Genomic DNA, 21,284 nt, shown 5'->3' on the forward strand with positions numbered 1-21,284 from the left:
GTGAGTTTTTCTGTGCATTTCTGCAGCCTCACTGAGGATGTTTTGTGCTCAATAAATAGCTGGTACTGTGGGTTTTACCAAGAGATCTTGTTCCTGCCTGCTCCATGGTTGCAGTACAGGGTATAGCCCATTTCATCCCAGAAACACTCTGAGTTGTGTGTCTGGGTGCAGAAGCATCAGCAGCACAGTCCCTGGTATGAAGGAGTGGGGAGAGGAAGCTTTTGGAGCCCAATCTCCCCTTTCACCCTCCTCTCCAGAAGGAGGATGCTTTCCGCTGCCTGACCAAGTGCCCACGATGCCCCTCGCAGCCAGACAGAGCTCGAGGACACGGTCTGGAGGAGGCCCTGCCGTGGTTCAGCAGATGGGATTTTGGGAGCAGACAGATCTGTGCTCTGGAGGTTTGCTCTGCTTCCAGCCGCCCCTGGGCATGCAGACAGGCACGTCCACTCCAGCCACGGTGCCAGGGCTGAGCAGGGCAGCATCTGAGCTTAAATAGCAGCTTTTCTGTCTGCAATTAGAATTATTTTGATGTTACAGTGCTGGGAACCAGCAGCGTGTGCAAAGCCTGTGGTGTCTGACTGTGCTTGTTCGGTGGGAAGGTCAGAGTGGGATTGGATCTGTGTTTAGCCCGCTCCCGTGGGGAGCTGTATCCTCACACCTGTGTGTGTGCTCTCAGTGACATCTGAGCATCTTTGTGTGGCTCATAGCTCAGAGCTTTCATCTGCAGCACACCTGTGTGGTGTGGGAGAACATCATCCTCATCTTCAGGGAGCTCAGGCCTGGAAAAGCCAAATGCTGCCCAGAAGGTTGTACTGGGGCCATGCACTGCCACAGTTGTGCTGGGATTTAGTCCAGTGCCCAGTCCAGGGGATTTGTGATCCTTAACATGTAGCTCAGCTGCAACAGGAACCCATCAACACAAATTCACATTGCCTGCAGACACGGGACGGCTGGGAATCATTCACGAGGGCGCCTTCCAAAATTTGCTCTTCAGCAAATTTTCCCATATTACTTTGAAGGAAATGGAGTTGATTGCAATAGTAAATGTGTTTTTGATGTGGCAAAAAGCTAAGTGCTCCCAATATATCACTTTTCCCTTTCTGCTGACACATTCCTCGGTCCCCCTGAGTAAGGGAAGGAAAACAGGAGAGGCGGTTTGAAGAACATGTTGTGTCTTTGATTGACAAGAGGTTGTATAAATCAGTCAAAGGGAATCCTCCAGGCATTCCCTCTTGTGGGAAGATCCCACAGTGCTCCCTGGCCTTGATCGTTCTGTCTGCTGATGTTTGTGTACAGAATGTGTGGGTGGGAGACGAGCTGGATCTGAACCTCTGAGAGGAACAGACATCAGCTCTTCTAATTGAAAGCAGCTTCCTCGGGAGGGGGACGACACGGGCTTCCAGTAACTAGACACAAATAGTGGCCGCATACTTTGGAGCACACACTAATCTCCTGTGGATATCCCACTTGCTGTGTGGGGCTGAGGATCTGGATAAGCCCCAGTGAGTGGAGTTTGGAGCGCTGCGCGATGCTGTCACTCTTCAAAGCAAATACTTCAGTGTTTGGTAACACCCTGAAATGAGAAGGCTATTGATGTGTTCTTCCCTCTGCAGCTGTCAGGTGTTTTAGCTGCTGCTTTGCACCACTGGAGCAAACTGGAGGACATTAGGGTATAGTCTGTTTTTCATAAGTGTGAATTCCTAGGAATAGCAATGATGAGAGATGATATTCTGTCTTCCTGGCCATTGGAACTTGTAGTTCTAGAAGTGTTGGTACTGAAGTAATCACATTTAGAAAAGATCTCTAAGGTCATTTAGTCCAACCATTAACCTAATTAATTAATAAGGACCTTCTGGCTGCTGCCACAGTCTAGGGATGCCTTAAAAGCAGAGGTGTGAATGACTCTTCCAGCAGATGATTCTCAGGCTTGGCAGGTGTGATGTGACATTCATTGGCTGGGCAGAATTGAAACTGGGATGGATTTGCCATGTGTGTTGGAGCCTGGTGAGATGGTAGAGTCTGTAGGTGACAGGAGCTGTTTATCCAACCCAATTGTTTCCAGAGAAATCTAAAAAACATTTTTTTTTGCCATTAACTAAGTGTACTGGACAGAGTGGAGAAGCGGCTCTTGTAGCCATTCATCTCTCTCAGACTTTTCCCACATTCTCAATTAGACTGTTCCAAAGGAGCCTTTTACCCCAGGACCACTTTGAAGCACTTGTCTGGGTAGCAATGGATCAGCCTCAGCAGGGGGAAGCTTATCTAACCTGCTCAAACCAGGCCAGCCTGACAGCCCACGTGGCCTGAACACAGGCTCTTTATGCAATGCTCAGATTTTTTGCTAATATTCTCCAGCAGAAGCAGAAAGTGCTAGGGTTCACACACACACACAAATCAAACAAGGCATTTAAAAGTTATCAGAGATTTCCAGCCCACCTCAGCAGGGGTTTATTTTGGGTTAGAATCAAACTTTTGGTGCAGGTCTGGGTGATTTCTTAATGCAAGTTTTCACTCATCCATTAAGTGGCACTTTAAAAGCACCACCAAAAGTCAGTGCTTGTGTTTCTTTCAGCCACTTTTTTGGGCCAACAGAGCAGGAGGAGAAGTAAGAATAAGAACAAAATCATTTAAAAGTAATGAGACCTTTGTTCATGTCAAAGAGCCCTCTGACCATATATACTGCAGATGTGGGTAAGATAAATTCCTTGGCTGGAGAGGTATTAAAATAAAAACCATGCTCCCAACACGAGACAGGCTGCTGAAAACACAAGGAGGGAGAGTTGCGAAACGGTACATGTCGAATTGCTGGCCTGGATTTCAAATGCCAAAGATAGTTTATGTAAAGCCTTGCTCTGCTGTAAAATGTAACACTATCCACTGGCTAGCCTCAATGAAGCTTGGTCCCAGTTGTTTCAAAAAATAAATAAACTAAAAATCTTCTTCCAGCCCATTAAAGCTGATTTATGTTTTGGCCTGTAAGATTCCTCTGTGCTGGATCTTGAAGGACTCAGATTTTAAAGGGGATTACCTCACTTTTAGCCAATCTGGTTTCTCATTCCCAGGCATCCCAGGCTGTCTTTGCAGTGACCAGACTTTGCCTGCTGGGACCAAGAGGGCATTTCTATGCAGAATGATCGAGTGGGCATAGGATTTTGGATGGCTGCTGACTTTCTATTTTCACTTCAGGGTTCACTTTTTGGTTTAATAATTAAATTGCTGATCCAAACAGCTTTACTGACAGCACACCAGCACAAGGAATTCCATCTATTCCTATGGTAATGACAGTCAGTGAGTTCACCAAAGGGCTGTGAATCCAACAGGTACCTTTCAGATGCTCCAGGAGACTCAGCTATTAATATCCTTCTAATGCAGTAGTAACCTTTTCCATGGTGAACACTCCCTTTTTTTCTGCTTGCTGTGGAGGTGAAGACTATGGTCATTCATGCTTCATTTTTGAAGCAGCTTCACTGAGTATTTTCAGGGTAATTCTGATCATTTCTTGCAGTTTCTTTTTCACATCTGACATACTGGTGGCACTGCAAGGCTCTCTGGTGTTTAGATCCTGGCATTTTTTTAGCTTTTCATCCATAATAGGACTTGGGAATCATGTACTTCATTGAAAAGAGCAGTTTGCCTCCAATCTCACTGCTGCCTGCCACGGAAAGGCTGCAGGTGTAGGAAGAAGGTGATTCCACTTGCAGAACTGATTGGGGAAAGAGGAAATAAATTTGCTTAAATTGGGTTCTAGAGGCAGGGCTTTCCTGGCTACAGCTGGTTCCAAGTTTACAGGGCCATGTGTGGCTCCTCTGGGGTTACAGTAATATCAGATTTAAATAGAGCAGTGCTGAGCCATAGTGGAAGCACCTCCATGGTGTCTGTGCTTGGAGCTGGGGTGTTCAGAAGTGATCCTCGCCTGGACTCCAGTGGGAAGAGTCCTGGTCCATTTGGGTGGGAGCAGAGTTGTTCTGAATGCTGTCAGAGACCTGCTACCAAATTCAGAGGAGATTGTTGGCTGCCATCCTGCTGATGTGAGTCTTTAGCTCCTGTTCACGTTTCAGTGTTTCTTACGGAGGGGTGGAAGACCTGGAAACTTAATTTTGAGTGATCTCATGGCATTTAGAATCACAGTTACTGTGCATTGCTTTATCCTAGGAGTGCACCTGGGCTTTGTTTCCCCACTCCAAGCAGTGAGAGCCCTTCCTTGCTGTCCTCTAGGTCAGTTTTGGCGTTTCTCTTTTTCCTGCTGCAGATGTGCCGTACCAAGGTGATCGACTTGAACGATGGTGTGTCCCAGTATGCCTGGTATCCCTGCACAGCCAACTTCCAGTACTCCCACATGACACAGACCATTTTCTGGCTCAAGGTAGGCAGTGCATACACCACTCAGAAGTTTCCTCTTTGCCTGCCTCTGCAAAGATTCTCCAGCAGGCAAAATATCATGGGCCAGCTTTCCCAGGGCCAAGCTGCTCCTTTCTGAAGTGTGTTTAGAGCAAAAGAGCAAAACAATGTTTTTGAGCACTCCCTAGACAGTCAGTAGTGAAGTCCCCTCGTGTGTGACAAGGCTATTGAATTTCTGAGAGGGGTCAGCTTCAGGGCTGTTTGACTTGAGTTTATCTAGCTTGTGTAGGAGAGATTGGAAGAGAAGACTTCTGTGTGACCTGGGATGGGAATTCTTCTTTTAAAAGTCCTGGACGGGCTCCTGGGGATTTTTAAAAGCCCACCACAGTTCTCCACCTCAGGCTTTGTGGGGTTTGTGTTTTCCCAGGCTTATTTTTCCCAGCCTATGGTGGCTGCAGCAGTCCTTGTTCACTTGGTCACAGATGGCACCTACTACCTGGACCAGAAGCAGGAGACCATTGGTGTGCAGCTGTTTGACACCAAGGAGCAAAGCCACGACCTTGGTAAGACTGTTGTATTAAACTCCCTCTTTACTGCTTGCTTCATCTGGTGATGCTCCCATTCAGCAGTACTCCTGCTCAGTTTTTTTTTCAGAATTAGACAAAAAAGGTTCTTGCTCAATGTTCCAAGCACTGAGTCTCACTAGAGTTTGTTGGAAATGATGTGTTATTTTATACAGACAATGCTCCATAGCTGTTCACTATCTGTGCAGAGGTTATTAGCTCCTCTTCAGTCACTAAAACCAGCACTATCTCGATGCTTCACACCAGCACTGCCCTGAGAGACACTGATGGTGCTACAGGGAGTGAGGGCCCTGCACCAAAGGCTTCTGTTTCACAGGGAGTGCTGGGTGATTCCAGTCCTCCTTGCAGGGAGGTCTCCAGAGCCATTGAATGGCCAACATTCCCCAGGTGAAGTATTTCAGGTAGTGAAGGTGCAGCCCTGCCAGGCTCCTGGCATGGCCTCCAGCAGATGTGCCCGACAGAGGCAGGACCTGCCAGCTCTGAGGTGCTGGCACAGACAGGTTTTGTCTCTGTCCTTGGCACAGGGCCCTAAACTGGGGCCATTGTGCCTGGTGAATTGATGCAGGCTGCATTTAAGCTCCAGAACCCAGGAGCTCTCCGTACCTCCCAACTCAGGGTAGGACTTGCATAATCCCTTTCCAGACGTTCTTTGCCTTTTTTTTTTTTTTTTTTTTTTTTTTTTTTTTTTTTTTTTTAATGAGGAGAAAGCTGGCCAGGTCACCTTGAGAGCAGTTTTTAAGGAACCAAAGCTCCCATCCCTCAGCTTTCTGTTTTACCATAGCATTTCATTTTAACAAGCTGAAACTCAAATGAGCTTCTCGCTAGTGATGAGAAGAGAAGGGGCACAGAGTGGCAGGTGTTGGATGAGCATCCAGGATAATACAGAATTTGGTGGGCTGTGGAGGAGAACAAAGGAAATACGTGTGGTGTCTGTTGTCCAAGAACAAACTGAAATTTGCAGCAAGTTGTGCAGGTTGAGTCAGGATGGCTCCCAGTTTGCCAGAGCCCTTGGATTAATCTCACCCTCCTTTTGCAAAACAGTGGCACATAGCTCTATCCCTCTGAGAAATAAATGATGGAGACACGAGCATGCCAGCAGTACTTAATGTGACATTTTATAGGGACAGACAGGCAGGCTGGGAGAGAAAGAGAACAAGAAAGAGGAGCAAAGAGGAAACTGAGGGTTAGGTTTTGAAATCTTCAATGAAGTTGCAACATGAGTTTGGCATGGCTCAGCCTGATGTCTGGATGTCCTCCCAGCTGAAATGCTGCTTTCATCATGGAAAAGCCCCTTTGACCTTTCAGAAGAGGCTGCCTGGAGCAGAGCAGAGGTGTAGGTGGGCTACCCAGCAGCTCTCCCTCAGGCAGAGCTCCCCATTGCTGCTCTGTCTGACTTCTGACAAGGACATGAGGTCCTTTTCCTGGATATTGTGGTTCATGTGTTTGAATTATCACCATGGCAAGCTGGAAGCTGCGGCTGAGATGCAAATGTTGGCATGCACTGGGGGCAGGACTGACTGAGACACTCAATGAGCCTTAAGCAGAAGCTCATGGCAAGCTCAAAGTACATCCAAAAGGAAGCAGCAATAATTTAAATCTCAATCAGTCCCCACTGTGCTGAAGACACTGCCACGAGCAAGGAATAGCCTATCCAGACATGCAGTTTCCTGCCTTGATCAGAGCAAGCGGATTCACAGAAAATAATGTGATGCTTCTTCTAAGTGCTGGTAGGAGATGGAGAGGTTGGGATGCCAAACAGCTCAGTGCTGTTGGTTCAGAGCCATCAGAGACACCAGGGTTCAGAATAGATGGGTGCAGAGCCACAGAAACAGAGGGGGGACCCTGAGACAGCTCTGACTGCCCCCGTGGGCACCTGCACCATCTTCATGGGTATTTCAGGGGAATTAAGAAACCTTCAATTGTCCAGCCACTGTTTTCCTGGTAAGAAATAACCATCAGTGCAGCACAGCTCTGAGGGTCTGCTCTGTTGTGGACACCACCTGAGTGCAAGGAATGGAATAGAAGTGAATAAACAGCCTCATACCATAAGGTCTTGGCTTTCCATCAGAGAAGGCAGAAACTTCCAAGGAATTTGGGAACCCGGGATTTTTGAGTATTAACTGCACCTGTTTGTAAGTGAGAAACGTGCACCATTCCACAAGGAGCTGATATCAAAAGACTTCTGGGAGGCAAGTAGACAGGGAGGTTATTTCAGGGTCAGGTGAAGACCAAAACAAAAAGAGGTTTGCTTTTTTATATTATTTTTTTTTATTATTACAGGAAGATTTTTTTTTTTTTTTTAAGTAGAGGGTGGGAGATAGATGTTTAAAAAGCATGTCTTAATTCACAGGAAATCACTTTCTAAGGAGAAAAATGAAAGCCTTTTGATTCCTTCCCTTTTCAGTCAAGAAATCCGAACTGGGGGGGAAAAAATAATAACAGAAATCCCTGAGCCAGTTAAACATGCAAATAGAATTTATTTTATTTTCAAATTTGTAAGTGTATCAGGGTAGCCAAGGGGCCTGGGCCAAAGCCATTGCTGGGGGAGCTCCAGTGAAGCAAATGGATCTGGAGCCAAGCTGATCCTCGGAGTGATGCCATGGAGCTGTGCAGGCAGAGCCTTGCAGGCAGCCAGCAGGCCATGAATCTCAATTAATGAATTTTGAGGGCAGCAGACAGCTGTCTGTCCTCTGCCCTCCCCCTGAGGTGGGTTTGGCCCATTTGAATTCAGGTTGCTTCTACCTGAAGGTGGGGATTTCTTCCCAGCTGTCACTGAGTGCCTTATCCACTGGACAAAAGGGACTCGGGAGTCTCCTTGCCACTTCTCTGGTGTCTCTGTACACCACAACCTTGAGATGCTTTTGTTTCCCCAAAACATGATTCTTTTCTCCTGGAGTGACATCACCTGTAAAATCCTCAGTGGCTCCATCCCCCTCACTTCTATCTCCATGACCAAATCTGCCTTTTCTTGCAAAGAGCAAGACACCCTAAGTCTCCAAACTATTGAAGAAAAAAAATCAAATCTGGGCAAATTTAGAGGAAAACTCATGCAAAAAAAAAAAATGTTTTATTACCCTGAGTGCTAATGACATGCACAGCTCCAAACAAGCTGCTGGTGCACAAAGCCCCCCAGCCTGCCGGCACCATTTGATCCTGCACATAAAGGCTCCAAAGTGTCCTCCAGGACCCGTTTTACAATGGTGTGACTCTGCTTCCCCCGTGCTGGTTGCTCCTGATTTACCAGAGCACAATGGGAACGTAGCTGTGGTCTAAAGGAGCGGCTCCGCACTCGCTCAGAGAATGGCAGCCTTTCTTCAGCTGTCTGGAGGGATCTGCTTCTCTGTTAAGCTCTCTGCAGCCATTTGGGAAGCCCCTCCAGGCAGCTTACCATAACTTTTCAGCTCTATGGGGCCATTCCTCTGGGTGAAATGCCTCTGAAGTGCCCACGGCTTGGGGAAGCAATTGTGTTAAGCCTGACCCTTCCTCTGATCTTGTCTCTCCTCTGGCAGGTGTCCACGTCCTGAGCTGCAGGAACAATCCCCTGATTATCCCCGTCATCCATGACCTCAGTCACCCTTTTTATCACACCCAGGCTGTCCTCATTAGCTTCAGCTCCCAGTTTGTGGCCATCTCCGGGGTGGCCCTGCGTTCCTTCCACAACTTCGACCCCATCACCATCAGCAGCTGCCAGCAAGGACAGACCTACAGCCCCGCGGAGCAGAGGTGAGCGTGTCAGCCCTGCTTCCCCCTGCCTCACACCCACCACCCCCAGCGTGGGCCAGGGCTGGGGAGGAGGCAGGAGGGGCACAGCAGCTGAACCCTGCTGACCCCTTTGTGTCACGGGTAAAAAACCGGCAGTGTTCTCATTGATCAGGATGGATGGGACATTTAACCCGCACGGGATGCTGTTAGTGAATTATTTCCTCTTCCTTTCTCCTCCCTCCTTTATGCCAAGCCTGGAATTGGGGCCGGTTCGCTGTGCACACATTCCCCAGCCTGGTGCTGTGTTGGCAACTCACACAGCAGCTCAATCTGACCCCCTTGTGCTGCCCCAGTGCCAGGGACCTCCCAGGGAAGGGACACGGAGTGATGCCTGTGCCCTGGAGGGGCCGGGTCCTGCCAGGTGCTCAGCCCTGGCCATCAGCATCTGCTGTGCTTTCATGGCTGGGTGAGGCCCTCAGCACCTCTCTGGATCCGGCCCCCATTCTGAAAAGCTCTGTGGGACCCCCCAGGATGAAAGGTTTATGGCTACCGTTTTATTCTTGTTGTTATTACAGACACATCAATAGATCACCACCAACCCCTCTCAGTCTCTGCTTTACAGCATCCCACAGAGATTGTGACCTTTCATGGCCTCTGGTGCAGCAGCTTCATGGATCCTTTCAGCGAGGCACTGAAAAGGAGAGAATTTAGCAAAACCCCTGAAAGAATATTTTTTTTCTCTTCTTTTGTGAATTCAAAGTTGTGAGCAGTTGTCATACCATAGAGGCAGCAATAGTAAAACAAGTTGCATATCCCAGCAAACCTCTGCTCAGTCTCCTAAGCAAGCTGTCATGTTTTTTGATAATGCTCTGGCTTGTTTTTAAGACCTGCTTTTATTCCAGGAAAGGCGGGAGAGTGAGAAGGGGGAGAGGGAAGGGAAAATAAAATTTAAAAAAAGGAGTGTATCTATAGCTAAATCAATCCAGTCAGTGTGTTCTGACCTAGATTCAAAGCGTCTGATCGTTGTGTGCAATAGGTTGTATAAATTCAGAGGCCCAAAGACAGCAGGATCAAGTTTCAGATGAGGAGTCTGGTGGTGGAAGTGTGGCCAAATCCCAGCGCTGAAGCAGGACAGAAAAAGGGCAAGAAAGCCCCACTGGAAGGAGATGGTGAGAAGCAACAGGGAGCTCAGGGGGAATGAGACACGGGGCCACATTCCACTGCCCTCTCAAGTTTTCAGTAGGAATTGAACCATTTGTTCACTTATTGAACTAGAAGTGGTCTGTGTTTAGAAAGTTATTTCCTTAATAAAAAATGCATCCCCCTTAGGCAAAGCTTCAGTGAGCCTCTGCAGCCCAGCAGCCCAACCTTCAGAAATCCCTTGAGGAAGAATCACCTGCTTTTGCCTTTTATGTTTCTTCTTGATTTTTTGGCGTTATTTTGTTTTGGGGATGCACTGAACCCTCTCAGCCCCCTACTGTCCCAAACCCCCATCTGAGCCTCACTCTTTCACAGTAATGTTTTAGGTCTTGCAGGTTCCAGCCCTGGATTGATCATAAAATTTCTCATGTCTGACAAGAAACTAGAAACTCTCCGTAGCAAAGCCCTGGTCCAAAGGCAATTGAAATCAGTGGGATTATTTCCACTGATGACAGTGTTCCAGTGGAGAGTCAGTCCCCAGTTTGCCTTGTGCTGGCACCATTTTGGGGTGGCCAGATCTGTTTCCTTCTGGGCAAAAAGCTCCAAGCAGGTCAGGTACCCAAGGGGTAGAAAAAGTTGTGCATTAAGCTGTGCAGCCAGGCAATAAGTGACACCTTAACTGTCATTGCTGTCTTTTTATTTGGTTATTTTACCTAATCCAGGAAGAACGGAGAAATTTAGATTTTAAAAATGATTTCTTAACCAGCTCAGAGGCTGGACATGGGTTTTCTGCCTCCCTTTCTCACAGTCTGCCCATCAGATTCCCTTGAGGTGCCAGTTCCACACTGCCCATTTTTCCCTTCTCCCTTTCCCCACTGGTTGTATTTGCCTGACATGATTTTTAAGGTATTTATTGATTTTTTCAAAGGAACTTGCCTTTCTATGGGTGATCATCAATTTTAACCCTTTCATTTTCCTTTGGTCAACATGGATATTTTTGCCTGCTTTTTGACTTTTCTCCATAAGAAGTATTATTTCTCTCTTTCAAGGAGAATTATTTTGCTTGGAGAGGATTTATAGCCAGATACAGATATTTCTAGGCAAAGGTGCAGATTTTAAAATTATGAGGGAAAAGAAATATATTGTCCCTTAAAAGTTAACACGGTTTTTATTTTGAGGGTGAATGGATCCTTCCCATGGGTTAGCAACAACTTAATGACTGAAAGTAAAATATTCACTTAGTCTTCTTTCTTAAAATATGTATTATAGTTAATATTTTAGAGAAAAATGGGCTTAAATCTAAAGTCCAATTGAACTTTATAGGTACTTGTCCTCAGTCATCATTAGTTGTTTTGAAAATCCATTCCATACTCCTGAAGACATTTATAGTTTGAAAATTCCTGCTCTGTCCTTTCTGGTTTTATTCATCCAGTTGTTTTTTTTCCTGCTGTCAGTGACTGCAGTCTCTTTTTTTGTTTTCAGCAGAAGTTTACCTCACTGCTGGAGACGTGCTGTAAAAATGACACTCTTTATTTCCACATTACATCCTTAGAGCAGATATAATGGCCTGGTTAGTTCTTCTCTTGTGCTTTATAGCTGGAATTATTATACTTTTACTATTTCCTATGTAGCCTCGTGCAGTGGACGGTGAAATTGGGTGTGCAGAAGCAGAGGTGTAATTTCCCACCCTGCAGTCACTCTAGCAGAAGGCCTGACGTGCTGTGGCTGCCTTTGGCAGTGGTTCCTCAAAAATCAGATTTTTGTCTTTGTCACTGGGTAGGAAACATCAGCTGTGGGTCACCCATCCCTGGCAAAGCAGTTTGTGGTAAGTGCTGTTTTTCCTTGGTGGCACTTCCCTGCCATGGTCACCAGACCTGTCCCTTCCACCACCCCTTCTGCAAACTGCAGGCAGGAAAGCCCAATTCACCCAATCCAGAATTGGGGGAACTCTGTCAGAACTGTGCATTTCAGGAGTTTCCGTCTTTCTAATCCACCATCACCTCTGTGTTCTTTCTTCAGACAGGTCCCCCCTGACTGCCCACAGCTCTCCAGTCCTCTTGCCTCACATTGCCACCACCCCATGCTTTCTAATGAGTGTAGCAAAAACATTTTCCTTTGCTTTCTCTGGTTAAACCTTGGCACAGCCTCACTGCTGTGGCTTCAAAATTGCTTCTGCAGGGGAGATTTTGGGTTTTCCTTCCTCTGTAAGTGTGCATATCTGGGTTTTTGACGCTGTAGACCAAGACCCACCCCTGGCCACCACACCATCACCTGCTCTGGCCTCTGTGGAGAGGTTCCCTTGGAGCTGCACCCTTTGCTGCCCCAAACAAGCCCCAGGAATTCATAGCCCACTCCAGCTCTTCTCTTTGTCTTGTTCTCGCCTGCTGTCAGCTTCCCCAACAAGAAATGATGAAGATAAATCTTCAGCAGCAGAACAAATGCAACCGCTCTTTACAACTCTGGTTATTTTTATTTTCTTTTTTTTCCCCTTTTCATAAGGAGGAAAAAAGGGTTTCCTCGTCTCTTTTTGTTGTGAATTAATGCAGCTTTCTCTTTCCCGGTTCGGCCGCCTTTCCCCTGCCCTGCATTCTGTCATTAAGCACAATCTCTGTCAGCTTGCTTCGGGTGAAATTAATGAATTTCTCACAGAACTGTTAATCATAGAAGCTTTGGTCCGTGACATGTGTTATAATTCAATGGGTTTTTAACCTTCGCCCCGTTTTGGTAATTGGCAAGCGGCATCATTTGGCTTTTATTAAAGTGGAAGGCAATGCGTTTTCTTTGTTTGCCTGGACAGACTCTGGCAGGGAGACCTGTGGGGCTGCTGACGCCCAGGGACACGGTCCCACTTCCAAGCTGGCAGGGCGATGGGGCTTTGAGAGCTTTATCAGTTCAATATGGACCCCCCTGGCAGGAGCAGCTCACACCACGGGGTGCAGCCAGGCTGGAGGCAGAGCCCAGACCAAGGAGAATTTGCCCTGCCAGTGATGGAGACAGTGAGGGGGACGTGCTGGCTCGTGCCTCTCCTTTCTCTTGGGCTTACCTTGGGTTGGAACAAGGGTTTTCTGTAAACCTCTGGGTTTAGCTTCATTTCGACCCTTTCAGCAAGGATTTTCTGTAAACTTCTGGGTTTAGTTTCATTTTGACCCTTTCAGTTTGAAACAGGGGTTTGCTGGGATTGCTGTCAGAGTCAAACCCAGCAGTACTGAGGAGATATCACTGAAGGGACCATAGGTGACACCATTCGTGTTGTCACTCTCATGGATCGGGTTTAAAGGCACCTTTTTAAGAAAGGGCTTGATCCTTTTTCTAGTCAGCACAGGTTCACCAGTCCCCATCCAGCCCCATGGATTTGGGCAGATATTCAAGATTTTGTGTTAATACAAGGAGACAATGTTCTTTAACTGAAGACTGAAGAAGACAAAGTCACTGCCACCTTTTCAATTTCGTTGGTTTTAGGTTTTTTTGGTGTTTTGGGGTTTTTTGGGGTTTTTTTTGGGTTTTTGGTTTTTTTGGTTTTTTGTTTTGTTTTTTTTTTTTTTTTTTAATTTCTGCAGCAAGAAATATGGCCAGCAGCTTCTTCATATATATAGAGAGAAAGAACCTGCTCTTGCCTTTAGAGTAACCTCTAGAGAGGAGAACACAAACCCACTTTAAGGATAAATATGTTAGAAAAACCCTCAGAAGGCTACGTGTGTGTGAGTTGTGTGGATGGTGGCATAGGACAAATCCAAATTGCACTTCAGATCTGCAGCCCAGGCTGGTCCAGAATGTGGAAAGGGGAGTTATTTGCTCTGTCCAAGAGATAATGTTGTATCCCTTCTCCTAAAATGTGCCCACCATGAGCTTTTAGGCTCACCTGAGCTTAGATACGTGTCAGAACCATCACGAAGGAAATAAATAATTAAGGCACCATGTTAAGATGAGTTCTTGGAGAAGTGCTTGACCTCGGGGTTAGGAAAAGAAAGTTTGGCTGCTGCAAGCTTTACAAAAGAGGAAGTCCTGGATTGTTTTTATGTGAGGAAGGAAGCTCCACTTAATTGTTATAATTTTCTATAAACATGTTAAAATACAAATGTTTCGAGGATTGTGTCACTAAAGCTCCAATTTAGCAAAGCCCTGAGCTATTTGCTTACATCCCCCTGTAGTCAAATCTATCAGTGGGACTTAACTGTGCTTTTGAAGTTAAGCACATATTTAAGTGCCTTGCTGAACTGGGGCCAATATTGGCACAGAGAAACACAGATTTAGAGCCTAATGACTGAGCTCGTTTAGATTTGGGATGGGCAGAATGGATTTGAATCAAGTAAGAACTGGCTCAGAACTTCAGCCTTCATGTGGAAGCTAACTCAGTCCAGGGCTTTTTGCATCATTGAAACAGCCTTCCTTGATCTGTTTTGAACACACAGTGGAATGTGTGCAAGAAATCCTCTGCTCCTTGCGCTCACCTCAGTGTGAAGATGTTGTTTTAGAAAATCATGCACTGCCAGGGCAAAAAGAGGAGCAAGTGAATCCTGAAGGGGACTTAGTAAAATAAACACATGTCAGGGAATGTCCAGGCACCAACACTCGTTCGAGTAAATCCTCAGCATGGTCCTTGGGTCCTTTGTGAGGCTTTGCTCCAGACTGCTCTGTACTTTGGTAAGGATTTTTGGGAATTAGGATAGACCAGAGATGATTCGAAATTGGCAGTTTTGATGAAGTCACATGATTTTGACTGGAAGAAAACGGGATAAACTGTCCTATACCAGGAGTCAACATGAGTTAAAGCTGAAGCAATTTCATTCTCAGATGCCATTATATTGTTTCTTTCCTGAGGAATGCACATTTTCTGGAACATGTGATGATTGACCACTGCTAAATGGCAGTGCCCATGCAAGAGCTTCTGTAATCCACAAATGGATATGATGGGTTCTTTGTCTCAACTTCCTACTTGGAGATATTAATTTCTCCTTCCTAATTCTGCATTTGCAGAGCTCAATTCAGGATCATGACTTCAAAATTCATTGGGATTTACGGCTGACAGTAGCTGATACCAAATTGGAACCAGTAGCTAGAGAACCAGAAATATTTAAATTAGAAACATTTGGTGGCAGTGGTTGTTTTTTTACAAAAAGTGAATGGTTGTATTGTTTGTCACTGAAGTCATTCATATAGAGTTACAGACAGAGAGAGCTGCCCAGATGATCTGCTAACCAAGGCATAATCTGGAGCCTGGAGGGGGTGGCTAAAAATGTTCCCTGGCCATTTCAGAAGACCACAAGGGGACTTGTAAACAGAAAGAAGAACATCACAATAAGTGTTTCTTAATGCCTTTGTCTGTGGCGTTTCAGTTCTGTAGGACTTCTAAGCCCAGGCTTGCTCATCTGGTGTCCTGATCTGAACTCCAGAAACCAGATTATTTTTCTCCTTTACATTGATGGAAATGAAAAGTGATGCCACTGGCTGCGGTGACGTTGCTTCAGATTTCCCTCTGTGCAAATTACAAGGGTTTTCTTGGGCTCATCCTTCCCTCTGAAGCCATTCAAGTCTGAATTCAGTGCTCCACTAATTCACATAAGTATTAGATTAAATGTCTGCTTTTTTTTTTTTTATTGTTTATTTTTTCAACTTTGAAGAAGGCTTTCAGATTCTGGGGCAGTTTTGCAACGGGCAGTCGAGGTTTGCAGTATGTGCTTCTGAGAGTGGCTTGGCATTAGTGCTCTTCTTTTTTTCCCCCCAGTGAGTCAACTTCCTCAGCACTGCAGCCCTGGCACAGGAGACACTCGTGCCGCTGCCTCGCCATCTGAGAAATGGAGGGGAGCAAAGTGAGAGTTGGCTCTCGTGGGCCAGACTAACTGGGATGTGTAGCAGGGAGGGTTCCACAAAGCATCATTTACACTCTCGCCCAACATCCAGTATCAGATGTTATCACTGATGTCAGCTGAGGATTTACTCAAACAGCAGGACCCTGAGGTTGGTAGGGTTAGGGAGAGGTTGGTAAGGTCCTGCTCTGCTTGGGGACCTGCAGAGTGTGAGGCTCATGGTGTGTAAGGAGTGTGTAAAGCCTGTGGTTCACACCTCTGGATGATCTGTGCTGGGCATTTGCCAGGCAATAGCACCTGTTCTCCTCACCTTGTTTCTCAGGTGATGGCCACCTGGGCACAGGGATGTGCTGCTCACTTGTCCTGTTGCTGCTCCATCCACAGCCATGTCAATCCTTTCAGAGTGAAATCCACAGGAGTTTAAATCTGTACCTCAGGCTGTGAGATGCAGTGACTGGAAACCGTGTGAAGCCCTTGGTTAGTGGGTGGGGATCCTCCTGAAAGCAGGATCACCCTGGACAGGCCAGCTCTGGCACAGGATCATTCATCCTGCAGAGGTGATGAGCATCATAGCTGTGCTGATAGCCAGGGGTTTGTTGCATGCAAGGGTATGGAATTGGCCAACACAGGGGTGGAATTCTCCTTCCTCAGCTCTGTCAGCAGCAATGCTTTGTGCACCATGAGGAAATAAAATATTTCTGAATGTGGAAATTGCTTATAGCTCATCACACTCCAGGGAAGGACCAGCACTGAACAAGCAACCTTAAATTACAAGCAGTGGGCACTTCCCATATAGCACTAGTCGGGGACAGAGCAATGAGTTGTGCAGGTACATAAATACTGTCATTTAATCTGATCTAAAGCTCAGTAGAGACATGTGCAGATGTGCTTCTCTATCAGTAACATGGGGATAACAATACCAGCCCAGGTGTCTCGCAGGGGTGTCACAAAAATTAATTAGATAATGTCTGCACAGTGCTTTGAACACAGCAAAACACCATGTACATGTTAAGTCAGGGCTTACTAAGCTGAACAGGGCTGTTAACCCTTTTTTTCTAGTAGACAGAAATAACTGCTTGTCATCTATTTCAAAATATGTATATTGATACATTGCTTTCCCTTCTTTCTATAATTTTCTCTTTTAGTTTCTTCCCTAAACAATCAGATGGTGAAATAAGTTAATGTTTTCCCTCCCCAGAACTAATTTAACTGTGTTAAACTTAAATTAAGTATTAATTTTATCAGTGAAATACCACCTTGTAGGGGTCCTTATCCCAGAAATTTCATCTCTATTCCAGAAGCACTTTGCACATAGAATCATGGAATGGTTTGTGTTGAAGGGAACTTTAAAGGTCATCTGCAGTAAACAGAGACATCTTAACCTGGCCATGAATTTTTCCAGGGATGGAGCATCTCTGGGCAACCTGTGTCAGTGTTTTACCAGCCTCATTGTAAAAATATTTCTTCCCTCTCTCTAGGCTAATCTCTCCTCATGCTTTATGATCTTCAACATTTTCATTGCTGTTTTGTTGAGGGGCTACCCGATACTCATATTTTAAGATGTGCTATAATGTTTGAGTCAGGTCACCAGAGATGGGGAAAGATTTTGTGTCAATCAGACATCTCTGTGTGTATAAAAATTAAACAAAAATCTCTTTTTGCAAGTTGTGCTAAATGTTACAATAATTTTCCAGAGGGAGAACAAACAGTTTCCATGGGGGAAAGATTTTATGGATGGCAGGAGAGCAACTGGAGAGATCTGAAATGACAGCATGCTGCTGAGCTTGATAAGAGCTTATCAACACAGCTACACAGTTGATGTTTGGTGTTCCTCGTGAAGTGGAATAAAATGAATGTGATGATTTCAATCAAGCTTCTCCAAGATAAGAGTGTCTATCACAGAAACCCCCCCTCACATGTGGCCACTTATCACTGCCAATTTCAACACTCATGGATTGAGCAGATTTAAAATTGGATGGGGAATGAGGACTGCTCTTGGAGGGAGTGTTTTCACAGGAGAGATGGATGGATGGATGGATGGATGGATGGATGGATGGATGGATGGATGGATGGATGGATGGATGGATGGATGGATGGATGGATGGATGGAGAAATGGGCATTAATACAAGAATAGGGAGGTCATAGTGCAGTGGAATATTGCAGAACAGAAGATGCTTCTGCAGAATTGGTAGGCTCTTCCCTTTTGCTACAAACCCTTTAATTTGCTGTCTTTGTCACCACTGTGCCCACTGTCCTTCAGGACATGCACCAAGAGGCAGTGGAGCCCTTTCCTGAGCTGGGCTCAGAACTCTCTGACCAAAGTCTGTCAGTCAGCCACTGCTCTTGTGGAATGGATTGAAATAATCAAATAACACCACCACCACTCCTTGTCTCCCTCCCAGCTGTGTCCACTACTCCTGCGAAGCCACCGACTGCCAGCGGCTGGAGATCGAGAACGCGCTGCTCAACTGCACCGGCGGCAGCGGCTGGGACAGCGGCGCCCAGTGCAACGTCAGCTGCAAGGCTGGCTACATCCTGCACATCCACAGGGATGATGATCTCGTCAAGAGCCAGGTTTGTCCTGCCACGGTGGTTTTTTTGTGATGCGCAAGACCAGGATGAGCAAACAGCTGTGGAGAAATTGACGGGTAACTCAGGGTAGACGCTAAAATCTCAGCCCAGCCCTGGGATAAGGTCTTGTCCAAATTCTTGTCGTCAGAACAGGAGCTCTTTGACTCTGTAGGAAGAGTTTCTGGCAATAAGCAAAGCTCAGACATTCCCTGAATTTAGAAATTTTCAAACCAAAGTGTTTGAGTTCAGTCCTTGTTTGATCTCACTGGCGCTACTCAGCCAAACCATTTGGTTTCATTGAGTAGAGAGGGTAGAGGGGTTGGTGTTTTGGGAGTAGGATGCTCGTGGTTTTGCACAACGAATTTCTAATATTGAGTCCTCAGATTGAGGCTAACAACATATTAACTCCTTTGCAGTGTTTCAGTCCATCTGTTCCCAGCCCTGACATGTGCAGCATGGAGGGCACAGAAACGCCCAAACCTTTTTGCTTCCAGACAAATCACCAAAAACCTCTCCCAGCAGGGCAGGCAATGCTCCCCATCCTCTCTAATCCATGCATTAATAATCCAGTCCTACAGAAGCAGCACATTTTCATGCAGTGAGGATGGTATTGAGGAAAGCTAGCAATTTGTTTAAACATCAAAAAAAAATCCAATGCCTTGTGCTGGGGCAGGTGGATTAGGTGCATGTGCAGCATGGCCCTGGGAGCAGGATGCTGGGGACAGGGGGATGCAGGCTGACACCCTACTTTGTGCCCTCATCTCTACCACTGCCACATCCTCTGAGTGAGACATGGGGGTGGTTTCCCCCATCAGCACCTTCTCTCCCTGGTTGTGGGGGCAGCACTCACATCTGGGGCAGCCTCACATCTGGGCCAGGGGCTGGGGCAGCCACACTCAGCAGCCTGTCTGTGCTTGTGAAATACTGTGTTCTTCATAAGCTCACAGAGGGGGGAGACAGAGTGGAGGGGAATGAGTCAACCCTTTCAACTCAATTACAAAACAAATACAGGACCCTGCGAGCTGGGGCCTCTTCCATCCTAATTGGCATCAGCACCAGAACCCCAGCTCCAGCTGAGCATTTTTACAGAACAGAAAACCAGTTCTCAAAACGAGCCTGAGTGGCTGAACCAGGAAATTGTTGGAAGGGATCTGTACATGGGGCACATGAAGCACACAGGGATCACAAACCAAATAAAACAGCCTGAGTGTGCTTCACCAGCCCTGTGTTATTTAAATGCAGGCATTACCTTTTGGGGAGGCTCAGCCAGCTGGGCATGGTTTTGCTGGGAGAAGTTTGGTTTCAGAGCCTCGATCAGACTCATATGACAGGAGCAGAGGATTTTAGCACCCCTCACTAATGTGATTCACTGCCTATTACAACATGCTTCCTCTCACCCTGCTCTGCTATTGCACTTCGGTGTCTTTTCCACCAATAAAACCCCCTGAGGCCAGTGGCTTTGTTTTGCTCAGTGCTGTGCATTCACTGTTCAAATCAGGGAAGGAGTGGAGCATCTTAAAAATACCCATGACCAGCTAAGCACATTAAACACGTGCTTTTAAAGTTTTGTTAGTGTGCTTCAGAGATCCTCTGGAAAGGAACAGACAGCTTCTTTCACTATCATCTTGTTTTATTTCTTGGCGTCAGGTGCTTCAAAACAGAACTTGTGGAACGTGTAGGCAAGAAATGAATTATCTGAGAAAGTCCAGAATCCATGGTCTGGATTTCTCACATCAAAAGGCATTGTGCTTCTTCCTTACTTGCTTTCCAGCTTCAGTTCCTCTTCCAGTCACAAGCATTTGGGGGTGACAAAAGGCACATGGGTGGTTGTCCATGGCCAGAGGGACCTTCTGTCATGGCTTGCACGAAGCTGTTCCTTGTTTAATTTTTGTCATTTAATTGGTTATTTCACTTATTTGACTAATTGGAGGGTATAGAGATACCTTTTTTCTCATTTGACTGTCAGTGTGTGGAGCTGCCTGATGAAGAGGAGGAAGGAAGCAGCTTTGCACATGTTGATGTTTCACACTCATGGGTAGGAAGGAGGGTGAGGTGCAATGTCTCAAAGAGCAAACTGACCATCAGTGGCTCATGACCACTACATGCTGGTGAAGGTGATCCACAGACCAGTGGAAACACCTTTATTTGGCATCTGAACCATATTTGTCTTCCTTTTTCATTGAAAGACAGAAAAATATGGCAAAGAGAGCAACAAAAAGTGGCATTTTCAAAAGCACCTTGGTGATGTAGGGGCACAAGTCATATTTCAAATCAATCTTTTACATCTAAAGGGTCTTTGAAAAATCTTCTTAACAGTTTCTGCACTTTCTAGACTCTGTGTCTTCTGAAGCCACCATTTTAATCAGTTTTAGGGCAAAACATTCATTCATTCCCTCTCTGAGAAACTCCCATTCCCAAATTCTGTTAAAACCCTGTAAAATCACCAAACCCTAAAACTTGTCAGCACTCTGTGCAGCAGAAACTCTTTGCTGCTTGAAAAGAAAAAGAAAGCTGAGCTGTTTACAGACTCTTGGGCTCTCTCTCGTCCTCATTTAGGGACTTCAACAACAACAACAAAGGGCTTTGCATAGTGATGGAGCAAAATCCTTCATGTATCTTTCTCACAAAGAAGATCTTGGGGATGTTTTCATTCTCCCTCCCTGATTTCTTCCCACCCCCCTTTGACAACTCCATCGCTCTTTCTTGTCTTCTTCCTCTTTCCCCCCTTTGTCTTTCAGTGCTTCCCTCCCCCTTGTCCTTCACTGAAAGCTCTGCTCATTCAGTGACTTGTTGTCATCTCTCCTTGAAGCTACCACCACTGCTGCTCTGGTCAAGAGGTGTTATTTAAAACCCAGCAGCTCCCTAATGTTGTGCAAAGGCATCATCAATCATGCCAGGAAAAGAAAGCACGGCTCATGTGGGTTCAATTAGAGGCACAGTAGTGGGCAGAAGTGGAAGAATACTTAGAGGGGAGGGCACAGCTGTTCATTTTTAAGGAGAGGAAACTTCACACGTGAAGCATCACTTGAAGAAGGGGCTGGCTGGGATCTTGGGCAGCAGGAAGGAGACATGAATTCTCCCAGGCTGTTAAAAGTCCCGAGAAAGAAATCTTTCTGGCACCAGATTTGTTTAAGTTTGCATCCT

General features: G+C 46.0%; 1 protein-coding gene across 1 annotated transcript in view; it reads left to right on the plus strand.

Moving 5' to 3' along the window:
* The window catches only part of PAPPA (pappalysin 1), a 181,112-nt gene that overhangs the window by 119,010 nt on the left and 40,818 nt on the right, over positions 1–21,284 (plus strand). Inside the window, exons 11-14 of the mRNA XM_063174550.1 lie at positions 4,250–4,363; positions 4,766–4,901; positions 8,432–8,645; positions 17,972–18,143. Of these exons, the coding sequence (XP_063030620.1) occupies positions 4,250–4,363; positions 4,766–4,901; positions 8,432–8,645; positions 17,972–18,143 (636 nt within the window). The remainder of the gene's footprint in view (positions 1–4,249; positions 4,364–4,765; positions 4,902–8,431; positions 8,646–17,971; positions 18,144–21,284) is intronic.

The sequence above is a fragment of the Melospiza melodia genome, chromosome 22 (genome assembly GCF_035770615.1).
Source record: "Melospiza melodia melodia isolate bMelMel2 chromosome 22, bMelMel2.pri, whole genome shotgun sequence".
In the NCBI taxonomy this organism is placed as follows: Eukaryota; Metazoa; Chordata; class Aves; order Passeriformes; family Passerellidae; genus Melospiza; species Melospiza melodia.